Source organism: Dendropsophus ebraccatus, chromosome 3, assembly GCF_027789765.1.
Source record: "Dendropsophus ebraccatus isolate aDenEbr1 chromosome 3, aDenEbr1.pat, whole genome shotgun sequence".
Lineage (NCBI taxonomy): Eukaryota > Metazoa > Chordata > Amphibia > Anura > Hylidae > Dendropsophus > Dendropsophus ebraccatus.
In genome coordinates this window covers 26,040,590-26,058,517 of record NC_091456.1, presented here as the reverse complement: position 1 = coordinate 26,058,517, position 17,928 = coordinate 26,040,590, and the positions used below count along the sequence as shown (strand labels likewise).

Below are 17,928 nucleotides of genomic sequence, written 5' to 3'. Positions count from 1 at the left end.
CGGCCTCTTTCTTCCCACCCTACACCTAGGCTGACTTCTCTGATCTGTGCGGAGTGGACAATCGTGTAGCACAAGTATCATAAGTGATCAGGGTTCACTGTGCAGACCAGTCATTGTGACAAGCGCTCGGCATATGGAACTGTAGCAGAACCTTCTGCTGTAAGAAACAATGGCACCATTATACGCTTTAGCGGAGACACAACTCTCCCTGAATTCAGAGCATTGCCGAGTGCTCAGGTCCAGTGCTGAATATTTTATCTTGGAACATTTCATACATTCCTACATCTAAAAGAGGATTTCAAACTTTTCAACTATTTTCTACCTCAACATGAGACATGGCTCACACACACAATTCGCTAGTCAACTCTTGTTCCTGGCACGTCTCCCAATCCCTGGCTTTAACAGTCCTGTTTTATAAACCACTATATAGCTGTGAATTAATGCAATCCGATCACTAATACATAGCATGCAGCAAACTGGGAACGGGGGGAATTTATGGCAACTTAGCTGGTTTAACACTTATCATGACGTCTCCAGCTTCCCATACTAATATGCTGTAATAGACTGCGTATACTACATAGGATAGCATATGGTATAACCTATAGTATAATACACTCAGAAAAGCGGGCCACACTTTCTAGTATTATAATATGATTCTTAAGGCTGATTGACCACAGTCCCTTGTTATACTGTACATTTCTACACATTCATAAAAAACAACATAAGAAAAAACATTGCATGAAGCACTTTTTTTATCTGATGCAACCACAGCATAGGGCAACTATGCTGGGTGTCCCATAGGTCTGGCACCATGTCCTATTCCAGCCTATGGGGCAACTGATCTGGTCTATTACATCCAGGTATATATGTACCCAAATTAACTAGGTAATTTTTTTTTTTTTTTTTACTAACACGTGTAGCCCTTGACAAATAGCTTTCTGTTTTCTAAACAATCTACTTACAGATGTTTTATTTGACCATTATAGAGATAGAAACATTGAAGATTGTCAGCAGAAAAAGACATTTGGTCCATCTATACTGCCCTTTTAGTATTTACTGTCCTATTATCTTAACCCGAAACTGTGGATGGATACCTGGCTTTGGTATTTCCCTTGTCATGTCGCAATACTAACAACTGAGTTAGACTTTGATGTAAAAGGGGCCACCCTGGTATTATCCTATTTGTTTCCCAATACTCGCAACCAAGTGTGACTTAAGGGGCTACGTATTAGGGTGGTCTGGTACGTGGGAGGCACCCCTTGGCAAAGGATTTTCCTTCCCAGGAGGGATATCTGGCTATTCCTGTGTTTTGAAACTCGTGACTGAGGCTCCACGGGCCCCTTCTCTGGACTCTTCTCTGGTGAGCGTGCGCACACTTTTTCCGGCGGCGATATTGCGACGGCGGGACTGGGTCCAGGACCGGGACTTCGGGGAAGGGGTGAGTATATGGTGCTCCACCGGGAGGATCGGACGGGCATTACCCCCGCATGGGGGGTGACAGGTTTCCTTTAAAGTGTAACTATCACCATAAAAAACTTTTCACATGTCAGAGACCCTGACCAATCAATAGAACGAGTGTAGAGAGGACCATGCTATGTGGTCCGCTAACTACTCGGGGTCAGTGTCACATGGCTTCTCCCAACTTGTCCTCACAATCGGTCAGAAACTGAACAATCAGACCCGGACACATCCAAACTTTTGACATGTCTGATGTAGCAAAAAGAAGCATCAAAAGTGGATCAGTAGAATTCACAACTTTATTGTGGATCCAGGTACAAACACAACATTTCGACCGCTTGGGTCTTTATCAAGTGATACAATAAATTTGTGAATTCTACAGATTCACCTTTGAAGCTGGGAGACTTCTTTCTGCTATGTTTTTAGGGTCACCTAAACTGGAATTGGTGACCATCAGCTTGCATCGCTTCCGTTAGAACACTGGGTGCTGCTGGATCGCATCTCTTCTTGTGTCTCTCTGACATGTCAAAACATTTGTTATATACCCTATTAGGGGACCCCCATCATATGGAAGGCAGCCAATATCAGTTGTCCAAAGCAGACAACCCTTTAAGTCATTAAACATAAAGCCTCAAGCACTATGGGTTGATACTTTCCCTATTTATGCTACTGATTTCCTACAAAGGTACATAAAGGCCCCATATCACTGATGCAAATGGAAGTGCCCCTTAGGTATAACACTGTGTAGACATTTTGCCCAGAGTAATTCTAAATACACTGACTGTAGGACCAGAAATACACCATGCTGCACTCACAAAAGCATTTCAACAAATCGGTGCTAAAAACCTGAAGAACCCTACATTAGGATATGTTTAATATCAGATTTGCCTTATATCACTCGCCATAAAGTATAGAGCAATACCCAGACAATCTAAAGTGTACGGGCACAACTTGACTGTCTTGAAAACTTCTCCCAGACATTCAAATAACATCATTGTTGCTTATCGACTGCTTCTGCAATAGACACCATTGTCTATTGTTATTGTAACTACTTGGGCACCTCCCAGCACCACCGATAACGATTTTCCATTGATCTTTTTCTATGTACACAATAGAAAAATATTAAGAACTTTTAGAAAGGAGCAATTCATATGTCTAGTCGCCCATCGTAATAGGGTCTAACACCAAGTTTAACAAATCAAGTGGATGGATTGTGTCATTCAAATGAGAGATTGTTGGAAAGTTTCTCCGTTTCCGCACATGGGATTGCCCAGTACACGATTTCACCCCTTCAGGGCCTTATTCTTAAGTCAGATTTTTCTAGTAGTTTAAAAAAAAAATGCACTGTTGGCTATTGCAATCTCTAATATATAAGTATGACCCCATCTTTTCTAGGGCGTGCTGACAAACCTATAGACTTTAATTTTCTTTTTAGAACCAGTTGCTCTTATCCACGTGTAATTGTTCATTTACATGGATAAGAGCAACTGGATCTAAATAAAAAAAAAATATGGCAGCCTAAAGAAAGCAGAATTCAGGGGCTGTCTCTTTTCTAAAGACCCCCCCCCCCCTTGACTGAATCCGCAGTAGTGGTCGATTAGTCGCTGTGAATATGACTCTCAGTAACACCCCCGCCCCCCTCCGACACGCTTCTGTAGCCATCTAATTACTCCCCTTTAGGGTACGTTCACACTTACCGGATGCGCAGCTGATTTTCTGCTGCGGATCCGCAGCCGATCCGCAACAAAACTGATCTAAATAACTGGACACAGCATCAAATCTGCACCATTAAATCTGCTCTGGATCTGCTGCAGATCTGTTGCGGATCCTGTAGGTGTGAACACACCCTTAAGAGCCTCCTCCCTGACATCCAATTCCCTAACAGTGTGTATGGACAAAGCTGACGTTATGACAAACCCTTTAAGTTGCTTGTACATGGTGCTCTATCACAGTCAGCTCTTGGCAAGAGTCCGATATCCCAGCATGTGTGATCTCAGAACAACATAGTGATACTTACAAACTGGACTGATCACTATAGAATAGGCTGGAGACTGTCTAAAACTTATGATATCCGACAGGCTTTACTAACCTGTGCGAGAATTAGAAACTACAGTGAAGTTTCTACCTATTTGTTAGGAACCTATATGTTTCTACCTATTTGTTAGGAACTTCAGCAAACCATAACCTGTACCATATACACAACAAAGCTGTCCTAAGACACATAGAAACATAGAAGATTGTTGGCAGAAAAAAAACCCTCCTGATTCACCTAGTCTTCTCTTTTAGTATTTCCCTTCTCATTATCTTAGGATAGATATATGTTTATCCCAGGCAGGTTTACATTCAGTTATTGTAGATTTACCAACCACATCTGCTGGAAGTTTGTTCCAAGCATCTACTACTCTTTCAGTAAAGTAATATTTTCTCATGTTGCTTCTGATCTTTCCTCCAACTAACCTCTCACTGTGTCCTCTTGTTCTTAAGTTTTTTTTTCTTTTCCTAAAAACACTTCCCTCCTGAACCTTATTTATTTAGTGCTTTAACATATATAAAGGTTTCGATCATGTCCCCACTTTCCCTTCTTTCCTCCAGACTCTATTTTTGTAGCCATCTTTGGACCCGTTCTATTTTATCAATGTGGTCTCACTAGAGCTCTACACAGCGGGATCAAAATCTCCCTCTTCCTACTGGTTATACCTCTAGATATACAACCCAGCATACCATTATATATACAGCCCAGCACACCATTACATATACAGCCCAGCATACCATTATATATATACAGCCCAGCATACCATTATATATATACAGCCCAGCATACCATTACATATACAGCCCAGCATACCATTACATATACAGCCCAGCATACCATTATATATATATATATACAGCCCAGCATACTATTATATATACAGCCCAGCATACCATTATATATACATCCCAGCATATATATATATATATATATATATATATACAGCCCAGCATACCATTATGTATATACAGCCCAGTATACCATTTTATATACAGCCCAGCATACCATTATATACACAACCCAGCATATCATTATTTATACAGCCCAGCATACCACATCTGTCAGAAATCACTACCCCTAAATCCTTCTCTTCTGAAGTCTTTGCCAACACAGAACTGCCGATATGATACTCAAATAGAGAATTCCTTCTCCTCAAGTGAATTTGATTTCTTATAGAACTAGTAACCTTAAGGACATGTTCACAAAATCGGATTCTAATGTTTATTTTGGTGCAGAACCTGTTCATATTCCATGCTGAAATCTACCCCATTATATTTTTTTTTATAAAAAAAAACCCACAGCATAATTCAAAGGAAATTGATGTTTTAGCTGTGAAACTGAGACCCAAGTTGTCTAAAAAAAAAAGTGACATCATGCTTATTGATATGTTATTTTACTATGAATGGAAATTGCGTTGATCAGCAGAGAGGTGTCGTCTGCATCCAAAACAACAGCAGTTGTATAGTAATATATAGTATATATAGTAAAACTCTACAGCAGATATCAGAGAGCATAAATATAGGCACTTCTGTCCTATTTTATTGTTTTTTAGTCTTTTCTCACCAAGAACAGGAATGTATCTCAGAAGAATAAACATGGGAAAACATTCCCGAACCTTTCATTTACAAATGGTCTCTCTTGTTTCCTCTTCTGGGATCCGATCCCAATTTTAATGACAAAACAAACCCAAGAGAGAGCAGATCCTTGTGACGCTAGCGAGGACTGAGCTCACTCCGGCAACTCAAAGATCCTTTGACTTCTTAAGTATTTTCCAAATGTTACAGACGTCCGAAACCCACTGACCCTAATGATAGCTACAGGATGTGCCTCTACGCCCCGGCTTGCACAGATGTTTTTATCTCTGCACTATGGGGAGGTGACAGGCTCTTTGCACTACACTGGAGTTACCTGCCAGTCCTATCTGCATATAAGTGGCCTTTATGTGTTGGGCAAACAATAGCTGTATAAGTACCCCCTAATGCATTCCCTGCCCTAAGGGATCCATGTAAATGTGTTGACTGCCTGGTGACCTTATCATGTGACGGATCAGATAAAGATCCGTATAATCTGGCTGCAACCACTGGCTCCATCTATGCTTTGTCAGCATGAGCTCCACATATGTGACAGTGGACCCAGAATATGGCTGGGTTATCAGAGAGGCTGCAGGCGGCAGAAAGAGGATGGACAGGTATTCAGAGTCAGGAAGGGAGAGAACAATGAAGCTGTGTCCAGCTCAGCCCGGACCACATGCTGAACACTCATCCCCAGGAACTTTACCATTTTTATACACACACACACACAAGCCTCTGCAAAGAGGATTATCACATCACAAGAAGCAGATCTGGGTAGACACATTACGGTTACATGTCTAAAGCACAGCGAGGAGACTTACCTCTGTGCCTGTTTGTTGTTTTATCAAACATTAACATGGCGTCATCAACCTGTACGAGAGAGAGAGAAGGGGGAGAAGAGCGGCGATGAGTCCCATGTAAATGTATGACATCTCTGCAGAATGTGTGAAATGGGGTAAGGTTACGTTCACACTTACCGGATCCGCAGCGTATTTTCTGCAGATTTCATTTAAATAACTGAACACAGCATCAAATCTGCACCATCAAATCTGCTGCAGATCTGCTGCGGATCCTGTAGGTGTGAACGCAGCCTAAATCTATAAAGGGTTATATAGTTTAGTAGAGTGAAAATGACACAGGTGGATCACATAGAGGAAGCAAGCAGGAAAGGAGGGGGGGGGGGTGGCGTTGAAACTCTGCATTGTGCAAAGAATAGGGGTAAGGAGGCCTACAGCGAAGGGACAGAAAAGAAGAAGGAGAAGGAGGCCACACAGGGACCTCAGAATGAGGGGGAACACAGAGAAAAGAAATGCAGGAGAGAAAATGGAGGCACCGAGAAACAGAGCGGCTCAGGGTTCCTGTGTGTCCTGCTCGGAGATCTATGAGATATTTATTTACTCATCAGGTCAAACAGTTTCTTGCCTTTCAAAGAAAACCGTTTGGTTCCCTGGAGAATCGGAGGCTCTGGGAGCCCTGTCCTGTTACTATGACTGCAGCTTAGTATGTCCTGAGCCGCAGGGGAGAGGGAAAGAGGCAAAAGCTTTTGTGTGCAACTGAAAAGATGGGGGGAGGGGGGAGGGCCCCACCAGATATCAGGGGGAGAGCGAGTATGAGACGCAAGGAAAGACAGAGATGTCGAAAGAAGAAACAAAGACAAAAAAAGTGGGCAAGAAAAATAAAAAAAAGTGGCACGAATAAAATAAAAAAATATAATACACCAATGCACCGGTTTCACTTTAAAGCCGTATTTGACTTCATTTTGTAAACAGGTGATTCCCATGTCTATGAATATTTGCTGCAATAAAGTGTGTTCCTGTGTCATATGTGTATAATGTACGACCCCCCCTTACATTACACTGTGGTAGATAATCTGCAGCCGATGGGAGAGAAATCCGAGTCATCCAGTGATCTCTCCAACCTCCTAATTAAATGGGGATCTAATCGCCTTATAACAAGGCTTGTTCGTCAGTGTCTGCGAGGGCTTTGTAATGGGGGGAGGAGGAGGAGGGCCATCCTCAGGTGTCATGGACAGAGAGGAGACTCCATACTTAAATAATCTCATTACAACTGCAGAATTGCAACTTTTTTTTTTTTTTACTATGCTGGAAATTCCTCCCGATCAAAAGAAAAAAAAAAGGAGGAAATGTGTATTGCATTATTCACTTAATCCCCCCAAATCTACAGGCTTCTTTTGAAATCTCCCCACGTGCTGACCAGCGACTTACTGACGCGGATGAGAATGCCTCCCCAGCTGTCATAGAGACCGCAGGCCTCCATTAACATCACGCTTCATCACAATGATGGATATTCGGCTAATTACCAAACGCCTCCGTCCATAATTTATGCTTCAAACTTTGGGATCAGTCTCTTGCAGATCACATACTATACACTGTACTGCCCCTCCCTGCCGTGCACACTCACCTTTCCAAACTGCTCAAAATATTGTTTTACATCCTCAACAGTCGTATTCACGGACAGTCCGCCCACAAAAATCTTCTTTGTCCTTGTCACCATCTGTAACAATTAAGAGTAGTCAGGTGACGAGTGCGGACAAGGGACTGACCAGGGGACAGGAGGCAGGCATGAGCACAGGTGCTGCTTTGGCATATGATGGAAGGGATTAGATTTATTTCTTTTAAGCTCCCTGGAAGGTTACGTAGGGTGTAAAAAAGTATTTCTGTTCCTATGAAAACCTTAAATTCTGAAGCCTGAATGTACTCGTGTAAGGCACTTGCCAGAGACCATATAGAGACATACATCACGTAAAACCATCAGACAAAAACAATCACAGCAACTAATAAAATGAGCCTTGTTTGAGGGTCTCCCAGCTGCCCCTAATTACCCTGGCGCTAAGCTTCCTGGCTCTGACACCAAGATGCCGTCTGTCAACAAACTACTTAAGGGAATTAACCCAGTTCTGCCGGTGTTTGCAGGACCCAATTCTGATCCACCTGCTAGTTATTGGACATAAGCCGATTTCCTTCCAATAGTTACATCTCCCTCCTAGCCCTCTCCCCCCGCTGCTTTAAGTGATTGTCCCCAACTATTCCCTTTACAGCGCTTCTAGGAATTCTAAAAAGAAACGCATTTACTCGCTTAAATAATATCTGCTTATTGAAGGCCGCACGTACTGATGGGGTGAAAACTTACCTTGGGCTGAGCTCTGCGAGGAAAAGCAACTTTGGGGTCAATCTGAAAATAAAAAAAGAGAACAATTTTAAACTTTTGCACAAGTGATGGAACTACGGCGAACAAAGGCTACTGAGACGTAGTATATAAACATGCTACCAAGACGTAGTATATAAACGTGGCTACTGAGACGTATTATATAAACGTGGCTACTGAGACGTAGTATATAAATGTGGCTACTGAGACGTAGTATATAAACGTGGCTACTGAGACGTAGTATATAAACGTGGCTACTGAGACGTAGTATATAAACGTGGCTACTGAGACGTTCTATATAAACGTGGCTACTGAGACATAATATATACATGGCTACTGAGACATAATATATAAACATGGCTACTGAGACATAATATATAAACATGGCTACTGAGACATAATATATACATGGCTACTGAGACATAATATATAAACGTGGCTACTGAGACATAATATATACGTGGCTACTGAGACAATATATAAACATGGCTACTAAGACATAATATATATGTGGCTACTGAGACATAATATATAAACGTGGCTACTGAGACGTAGTATATAAATGTGGCTACTGAGAAGTTGTATATAAATATGGCTACTGAGACGTGGTATATAAACGTGGCTACTGAGACGTAATATATACGTAGCTAATGAGGCATCATATATAAACATGGCTACTGAGACGTCATATATAAATGTGGCTACTGAGACGTAGTATATAAACATGGCTACTGAGACCTAATATATAAACGTGGCCACTGAGATGTAATATATAAAAGTGGCTACTGAGATATAATATGTAAAGGGTGGCTACTGAGACGTAATATATACGTGGCTACTGAGACGTAATATGTAAAGGGTGGCTACTGAGACGTAATATATACGTGGCTACTGAGATGTAATATGTAAAGGGTGGCTACTGAGATGTAATATATAAAAATGGCTACTGAGATGTAATAAATAAATGTGGCTAGTGAGCCGTAATATATAAACGTGGCTACTAAGATGTAACATATAAAGTGGCTACTGCCTAAACGTTGTGCAGCAGAGATAGTAAAACAAAAAATGAATTGTAACCCCATTGACTTGTGACCAATGAGGATAATACAATGAGTTCTCAGACATTAGATAGTTAACAGATGCTAGTAAAACTGGTGGACATGCTAAGAAGTATCTAGTTTCTGTATCCGACTTGATACACACATTGCAGTGGTCACCTATCAATGGCACAATAAGTAATGATGTAACAAGGTATACGTGTGACCAGCCCACATAAAGAAATACAGCAAACTAGTATGTGACACCTGGAATATACGGCAGATTTACACAACATAGGTATTATAATGCACCATGAGTTAATGTAATTGTTAAAAAACCTACTAGTTACTTCACTAATCATACTATATAATGTATGGCTGCCTGCTGTAGACAGCCCAATAGCAGCACACGGCAGACTGACGTCAACTAAACTACTTGACTTGCACAGCTATAGGAAACTACACATTTTTTTTTTTTTTTTTTTTGTTATTTTGCATGTGGGTTGTAAAAGTGATGGGTATAGGAAAAGGACGCCACTCTGTGGAGCTAGTGGTGCACGTGGTAGGACTGGTCCCAAAATATCAGAATAGAAGAATCCCGCCACTCACCAAATTGGTTATTGCTTCTTTATTCAGTGAAATATCAAGCAGGTAAACGGAAAATGCATTTAAGCTCACACAGCACTCATCTGCTCATTATGTACCTGCTTGATATTTTAGCGAATAAATAAGAAATAACCAATTTGGTGAGTGCCGGGATTCTTCTATATTGTAAAAGTCATGGGTGACTGATATAACAATTATCACCCAAAAACCATGTATCCCCCCAAATTATATGGAGATAATACAAAAACGTCTTACCAAGCAATAAAGAAAACCTAATATATCACATAAGGCCTAGTTTATACCCGAATTCTACTAATATATCTAAAAAGCACACATGTATTTAAAGGATATTGCCAGACATAGTTGGTATAGATTTCCCTAATGTGTGACATGGGAATATCCCTTTAAGGATGACAGTTCATACCAATGCTTGCCATAATGAATGATGAAATTATTAGTATGTCTTATAGTCACCATTATTGAAAATTAGAGAAAAAAAAAAAAAGTGACGCGAAATAAATCCTGAAAATAAGTTCCAAAGTGTTCACGACATCAGCTGTAAGATATATGTGCCTGAGGAAGCATGCCGTGTACGGATCCTATATCAACATAGTGACACCCAGGTTGCCATGGTTACTGTAAACACTCACTCCAGGAGTGCTGCTCATTTCATAATGCCATAGAGATATATTCCTACGGAAAGCTGGCGTCTTACGGTTTTCACGGCGAGACGCTGTAATTACTCGGTCCGAGTAAATTTATTGGTCAATTTACACGTTGTTATGCCGACAATAGAGATGGGGGGGTACTTTTAGTACGGTTGTAAACTAAGCTGACCAGTGGAGACGGTATACCGGGGTCAGGTCTGGCAGAGTCCGCACTACTGAGTAGTCATGAGCCGGGGAATGTTTGTGCTTCTGGGCATCAAGGGAGAGAAATCAAAACAGGAGATAGAATATCCCAACAATACCCCTTTGTCATGACATTCCTCTGTGCTATGTCAGCAAAGGCCAGGAAGATGCTATTAACTGAGAAAGCTGCAGCTCCGAGCAGGAGGGAATGCACCAATTTCACATCACTAAACACAAGTCACTATTGTTACAGGTAAATGGCACAGACACCTGTAGCATTCAGTAGCCGGAGAAGAGACAGGAAGAGCACAGACAGACAGAGACGGCATTAGAGGGCATTCTGAACTTTAAAAAAGACTTCATTCCCACATGGGTCCTGTTACACGGACATAGAAGGTAATGATCTACAAGAGGCTTCAAAAACATAAAAAGTACAATTTAACCAAAGCCGCGGCCTCCAGATCATTCCCCATTTACCGCTATCGACTCCCGAGATAATGACGGCAGAATCGGCCATATTATATACAATCTGCGGGGATGCGGGTGTGCACAGAGACCAGCAATATAGGGATACAGATAAAAATGGCAGGTAAGACAAGCCAGCCAAGAACATATATTTTTATTAAAGGGAAACTGTCAGCAAGATAATGCTATCTAATCTATAGACATCATGTTATAGAGCAGGAAAAGCTGAGAAGATTGATATACAACTTTGTGGGAAAAGATTCAGTATAACTTGTAAAATGTTGATCTTGATCCTTCTGTGTTAAGGAGTCCAGTGGGCGGTGTCACTCAATGGACTGGACTCTTTAGCATTAAAACATCAGAGATTTTAATTAATAAATTACAAGTTATATTGAATCTTTTCCCATAAAGATATATATCAATCCGCTCAGCTCATTCTGCTCTATAACATGATGCTAATAGCTTAGGAAGCATTTTTCAGGTCACAGGTTTCAGGTTTATCAACCATAGTGTAAAGTGAAACTGGCTCAGTTGCCCCTAGCAACCAATCAGATTCCACCTTTCATTTTCTAAAGAGTCTGTGAGGAATGAAAGGTGGAATCTGATTGGTTGCTAGGGGCAACTGAGCCAGTTTAACTTTACACCATGTTTGATAAACCTTTGTAATTTAATATAGTGTATATTTTACACATTACAAAGGGGAATAAAAAAATCTTTTAAATGTTTTAATAATTGCTGTAGGGTAGGGATAGGGAACCTTGGCGCTCCAGCTGTTGCAAAACTACAACTCCCATCATGCCTGGACAGCCAAAACTAAAGCTCCAGGCATGATGGGAGTTGTAGTTTTAAAACAGCTGGAGAGCCAAGGTTCCCAGCAGTTTATTTGGCTGTTCCTGGTAGGATACTTGTGTGTGTATATATATATATATATATATATATATATATATTATAAAATATTGCAAAGTCCCGAAAACCAGTAACACATTATAAGTGTCATAATACAATCTAATTAGTAGAAGATCAAGGTTTAAAACATACAGTATACACAAATGTAAGTTGTATAAGTCATGTTGGTAGGTTCTGAACATTTACCAGTGACCGACTCAGATCTGACTATTCCAATTTATCACAACACAAACCATCCAATATACTAAAAAAAAATACGATATAAAACATTCAACATGTCAAGTAGCTATCAAATCCGAATTTTATTTACAACAAAAACTTTTTTTTATTTCCCAATCACTTTACTTAAACTAGTCATCCTCCCCCAATGTTTCAAACCTACCCCTTTTTACAGCTCCCACCGAACCCTCTACTCCTCCATCCGCAGCTAAATTATAAAGTGTCTACATTTGCATCTCTTCTGTTTCCAACTGTTCTTTGTATGAAACACACACTTGTCCCCTCCCAGGTAACAAAAGAAACTTCCCATCCAAGAAGCTGGGGACAGCAGCATGAGCTGCAGCGCTCCCCCTCCCCCTGCGTCTGCAGAGACACAGTCCCCAGAGCCTCCCAGCTCTCACTGATAAACAAGAGCCCACCGACTGGGACTGAATGGAAAGTGCCAGGGAGTTAGCAGAATGGCTGCGCAAGTTAGGGGTTTCCATCAAGGGGAAAAAAAAAGAATATCCATACTTTTAATACTTTGATGCTGATTTATTTGCAAGGATTGGGAACCTTGGGCCCTCCAGCTGTTGCAAAACTACAATTCCCATCATGCCTGGACAGCCGAAGGCTGTCCAGGCATGATGGGAGTTGTAGTTTTGCAACAGCTGGAGGGCCCAAGGTTCCCCATTCCTGATGTAGAGGCTTGGTATATGAAATGCATTAGAACAATGTAATTTTTTTTTTCATTTACACACTTTGTACAGTGCTATGGAACAGGTTGGTGCTATAACGGCAAATAAAACACTAAACTTGATATATGTATACATGATCCCTGTGCATAGATAGTTGTAAATCCTCTGGGAAGAAGCGCTAATAGGAATGACAACCTGACGAAAGCTCCTCCTGTCACCTGAAATGTTCTGTAAGAATTGCACGACGAGATCCTCATCCTCCATTATAGTCTTGCTAACCCCCCATAGAATAATCCATAGTAATCCACATTATTATGTTCACTGGTAACGTATACAATACGAATTTTTTTTTAATAATAATAAAAAAAATGTTATTGTTGTTTACCTGCTGCGATTCGATTTTAGACAAGAAACGAGTCTCTTGTGTTACATCAGGTATTGGCTTATGACAGGTCTGCTGTACCACAGATGATGCTCTGAATAATTGCTAGGTATCATGGGAGTGTAGTGTACGCGTAAGCCAACATAAAGTAACTAAGCATACAACCTAATGCAATGGTACTTGTAATAAAAAATATACATATAAAAACAACAACAACAACAAGGTCACTGATCTACACCTGTTTGTAGTATAAAAAGCAGGTAAACAGCATAACAACTACTACTTCTAACTAAAGGAGATTCATAAGAAACAATTGATTTCATGTCATAAAAGATCAACGAATCAAAAAAAAAAAAAACACACACACAAAACATATATCTTAGAAGGAGATAAATGATAGAATAAATAACTAAAAAGCTAAGAGACATTAATGGATATGTGACAAGAAAGCAGTTGTACGAACTGATGACCTTCTAAGATCTGGTCTCCAGTACTGAACACAGCAGTCTAACTAGGTTCTTTTTTAGTGATCTAGTATGTGGCATCACTAATGGGAATGACACAACCTATACGACACAGTATCATACCTGCTTTCCCCCACATGCTGTCTAAATTGTTTGCCTGCTAAACAAAAAAGACACTTTACTTTTCACACACACATGATCAGCAAGTCGGTATAATCTGCAGCAGATGACGCCTCTGGAGATCACCGAGAAACTTTGCACTGGCTGTAAGGCGGCTACGGTCCGTGCAAAGCGTCAAACTTATGGCTAGTGGGCCGTAGGCCTCGGCCTCCACTCTGATATAGTTTCCACAACAACACCATCTTTATCAAACATGAAAACACTACAACATACGTAAAGGACATGAATTGTTCTGACACAGTACTATATAGAGGCAAAAAGGTTCCCATACCGTCTTCGAGTCCAGTTCATGTCTCGACTGAGCAAGGACTTTGTCCACTCCCGCCTGGTCCATAAAAGTGACGAATCCAAAACCCCTACAGGAGAGCAAAGTGTGGGAAAATGAGACCAGTGACCTGTGACCCCCCTCCGGTTAACAATAGTAATATCGTTAGTATCGATAGTAATACCGATCCTCACCTGGATCTCTTGGTTAATGGATCTCTCATGACAAGACACTCCTTCACATCCCCGAATTGACTGAAATACTCCCGCAGGCCCTCTAGAAACACAAGAGCAGCCTATCACAACCAAGCCAGGCAGACGGATCCCAGAATGCAACAGAAAATCCAATCACATCTTGTCCAAGCAAAGGGAGAGGGAGAGAACGCGATGGAGGGAGGGTGCACATATGAGGGGAGAAAGAAAGAAAAGGGTGGAGAACACAAGGAAGAAAATAGGGGGTGAAAAAGTACAGGGGGGGCTAACAATCCCGAATCCTCGCACCCCAAATATTCCCCAGGCAATGATTCGGCTCACCTTGTGTAGTCTGCCAGCTCAGTCCCCCGATAAACATTTTGCTGGAAGGACAAAAAGCAAAGAAGCGTCAGGAAAGACAAACAAAAGACAAAACGATAAGTCAGAACTTATTCGGGAGAATACGTAGAATAACAGCGGGAAGATCGGCAAGGATGAAGCGAACAAGAGTAATGTCAGGAGACGGCATAAATACCCGAATAAAAAAAGAAAATACAACGAAATACGAAAAGCTGGGGCAAGAGCTAGGGATAAAAAAAAAAAAAAAAAAGAGAGAGAGGGCCTCACAGCAATGCCCTGCTAAGGTGGTAATATAGTTATAATATAGAGGGGAAAGAGCCGTATGGTATAACAAAGGCAACGCGGATAGGAGGAGAGATGGTCAAAGTTTATAAAGTGAGGGGACTTTATATAGAGCTCAAGGACACCTTTCCGAAATTCTTCAGAGACGGACCACTATATATATATATATATATATATATATATATATATATATATATATATTACGGGTAATTCTAAGACCTTGTGGGACCACCTGGAAACTTCCGAGGTGACCCTGACCCCCTTATAGGTGGGGTAACTAGGCGAACTTTCTGTAATACTGTAATATGGTGGAGCTATAACTTGGTGTAACACAGTGATGCCCCCCTGGGTGGCACATAGACTGTTCAGCACCAAGGGCACAGGCCAGTGATGGAGGAGGGTGCCAGTAATAGGGGATGGGGAGGGAAGCTGCCATGTAGTATATAGGGATCTATAGGGCTCAGGGCACAATATACTAAGTGCCACCTAAACTTTGAGTGAAGACGAGAGTGCAGAGAGCTGGCAGCCATAGTCCCCCATAGTGCTGCTGCCTCCCTGCAGGATGATGCCAGCACCGGCCCCCAGCTCTGGTCCAGGCACCGCTGTGGCCTCTCTGTGCCCGTGACCCTGCTGCACACAAGGTCCCCGTGTACCCAGGTACCTCCCCACGTCTGATGCCCTCCTGCGGCTGCTCCCCCAGCCCCGAGCCCGGCGGAGAGGCGGCGGCAGCCGGGAGCAGGATGAGCGGGGCTCCTTACCAAGGATCGTGCGCAGAGTCCGGAGGCGACAGTCCGGGCTGGGGCGCTTCTGTCTCCATTCGGTCTCTGGCGGCTCCTGAGAACGGAGGCAGCTCCCGGGACAAGAGGATGGAAGGGGGCGTGGCGGCCCTGCCCACTATCTCCCAGTCACGCCCCTCGTTGGGATAGAACCTAGCGGTTTATCCGATTTGGGAACGCCTCCCCGCTGTTAGGCCCCGCCCTGACTGTAGGGCTATGCCACGCCCCTTGTCCTGGAGCCCTCCCTGACACCTGCCCCCACCACCCCCCCTACTGAGCCAGCTTGCCACTGACTGTCCCTAAAGCCACTGGAGATGTGGTGGGGGTGGGGAGGACATTCCACATATAATAAAGCATTAACTGGGAATCACACTGGTTTCCAGTAACCTGTCACCATCCTCTGCCCAGCTGTACTGGTACTGAGCTAGGACTGGCATCATCAGGGGGTCAGAATAGATGCCATATGCATCAGAATAGACTTCATGTGTCTATACTTTACCATACAAATCATCATCATCCTCTTCCTCCTCTTCATCATCATCATCCATGTGCACAGAAACCACAACTCTATATACTAGGGGTTGGAGCTGTATACCATATACACAATGGTGCTATGTCATCATGGACTATAGGGCAACAGGTGCCTGGATACAGCTGTAATATAGCCAACTCTACATATACAGATTTCTTGTACCAATAAAAAGTATTCGATAGATGTAAGCTGTATAAATAATTATTAACATAGTTAATCAATACTTTGTGCTTAGGCGACTTTGCTATGTTTTTCATTACAAGAGCGGCTCAAATATATTGTATAGTAGTGGTACTTGGTGGTTTAGTCCTTAACTTTTATATAATAGATCAGCGGTGGGGAACCTTGGCTCTTCAGCTGTTGCAAAACTACAACTCCCATCATGCCTGGACAGCCAAAGCTAGGCTCACACTATGTAAAAACAACAGCCATATTTCATAACAATGGCTGTTGTTGTGCAAACAATGTCCGTTATTTGAGAAATACAGACGTTATTTTTACATAGTGTGAACCGAGTCTCAACTAGGATAGGAACAAATAATATAAGTTTGGGTGGTCCCCCTTTCAGTATTATAAAAGCCCAATATTCCCCAGTGTTGGGTGTTCTCTACTATAACAAAGTCAGTATTAAAGAAAAAAAGCACTAAACAGGTCCCATTCTTTTCCAGTCTGATTAATTCACTCATTGGGGGACATGTATCATCCGGCGTACTGTTTAATTTCGGCGTAAAGTGCCGATATGCGAATGATTTTATGCGCAAATGGCCGATTTGCAAATAAAATATTCGCATATCGGCACTTTACGCCGGGTACGCCGGGGGGCGGGGACGGGGTGTGGAGGGGGCGGAACGGGGGCGCGGACACACAGTCCGCGCGATTTATCATTTCTTCAACTAAAAGATACGCCGAAGACCTACTCCACCTTTCAGGTGGCGTAGGTTTTCGGCAGTCCGCCTCTACATAAATCTCCGTAGCGCCGGAGATGCGGGGACATTTATAAGTCCGTTGTGTTTATATATACCATGTGATATGTAGATAGACACAGATAGATAGATAGATAGATAGATAGATAGATAGATAGGAGATAGATAGATAGATAGATAGATAGATAGATAGATAGATAGGAGATAGATAGATAGATAGATAGATAGATAGATAGATAGGAGATAGATAGATAGATAGATAGATAGGAGATAGATAGATAGATAGATAGATAGATAGATAGGAGATAGATAGATGATAGATAGATAGATAGATAGATAGATAGATAGATAGATAGATAGATAGATAGATAGGAGATAGATAGATGATAGATAGATAGATAGATAGATAGATAGATAGATAGGATATAGATAGGAGATAGATAGATAGATAGATATCAATCAGAAGAATACCGCAGCACTCATGGGATAGAATTCAACACAACGTGTTTATTTCCCCAAACCGCGACGTTTCGCTCTCCACACTGAGAGCTTTTTCAAGCAGTGGTGACTGCTTGAAAAAGCTCTC

The 17,928-nt window shown here is 41.8% G+C and overlaps 1 protein-coding gene across 10 annotated transcripts in view; it reads right to left on the bottom strand.

The window, feature by feature from the left end:
- MSI1 (musashi RNA binding protein 1) overlaps positions 1–17,928 on the bottom strand; it is a 52,445-nt gene that overhangs the window by 11,598 nt on the left and 22,919 nt on the right. For 4 of the 10 annotated variants that reach the window (XM_069964074.1, XM_069964078.1, XM_069964076.1 and 1 more), the window contains exons 2-7: positions 14,812–14,852; positions 14,473–14,554; positions 14,285–14,369; positions 8,212–8,253; positions 7,483–7,575; positions 5,883–5,931 (exon numbers count right to left, since the gene is read on the bottom strand). In XM_069964074.1, coding sequence (XP_069820175.1) covers positions 5,883–5,931; positions 7,483–7,575; positions 8,212–8,253; positions 14,285–14,369; positions 14,473–14,554; positions 14,812–14,852 — 392 coding nt within the window. Of the gene's footprint in view, positions 1–5,882; positions 5,932–7,482; positions 7,576–8,211; positions 8,254–10,343; positions 10,414–13,956; positions 13,982–14,284; positions 14,370–14,472; positions 14,555–14,811; positions 14,853–15,869; positions 16,079–17,928 lie in introns of those variants that run through there. The other 6 variants (XM_069964075.1, XM_069964079.1, XM_069964077.1 and 3 more) reach the window with 4 other exon arrangements.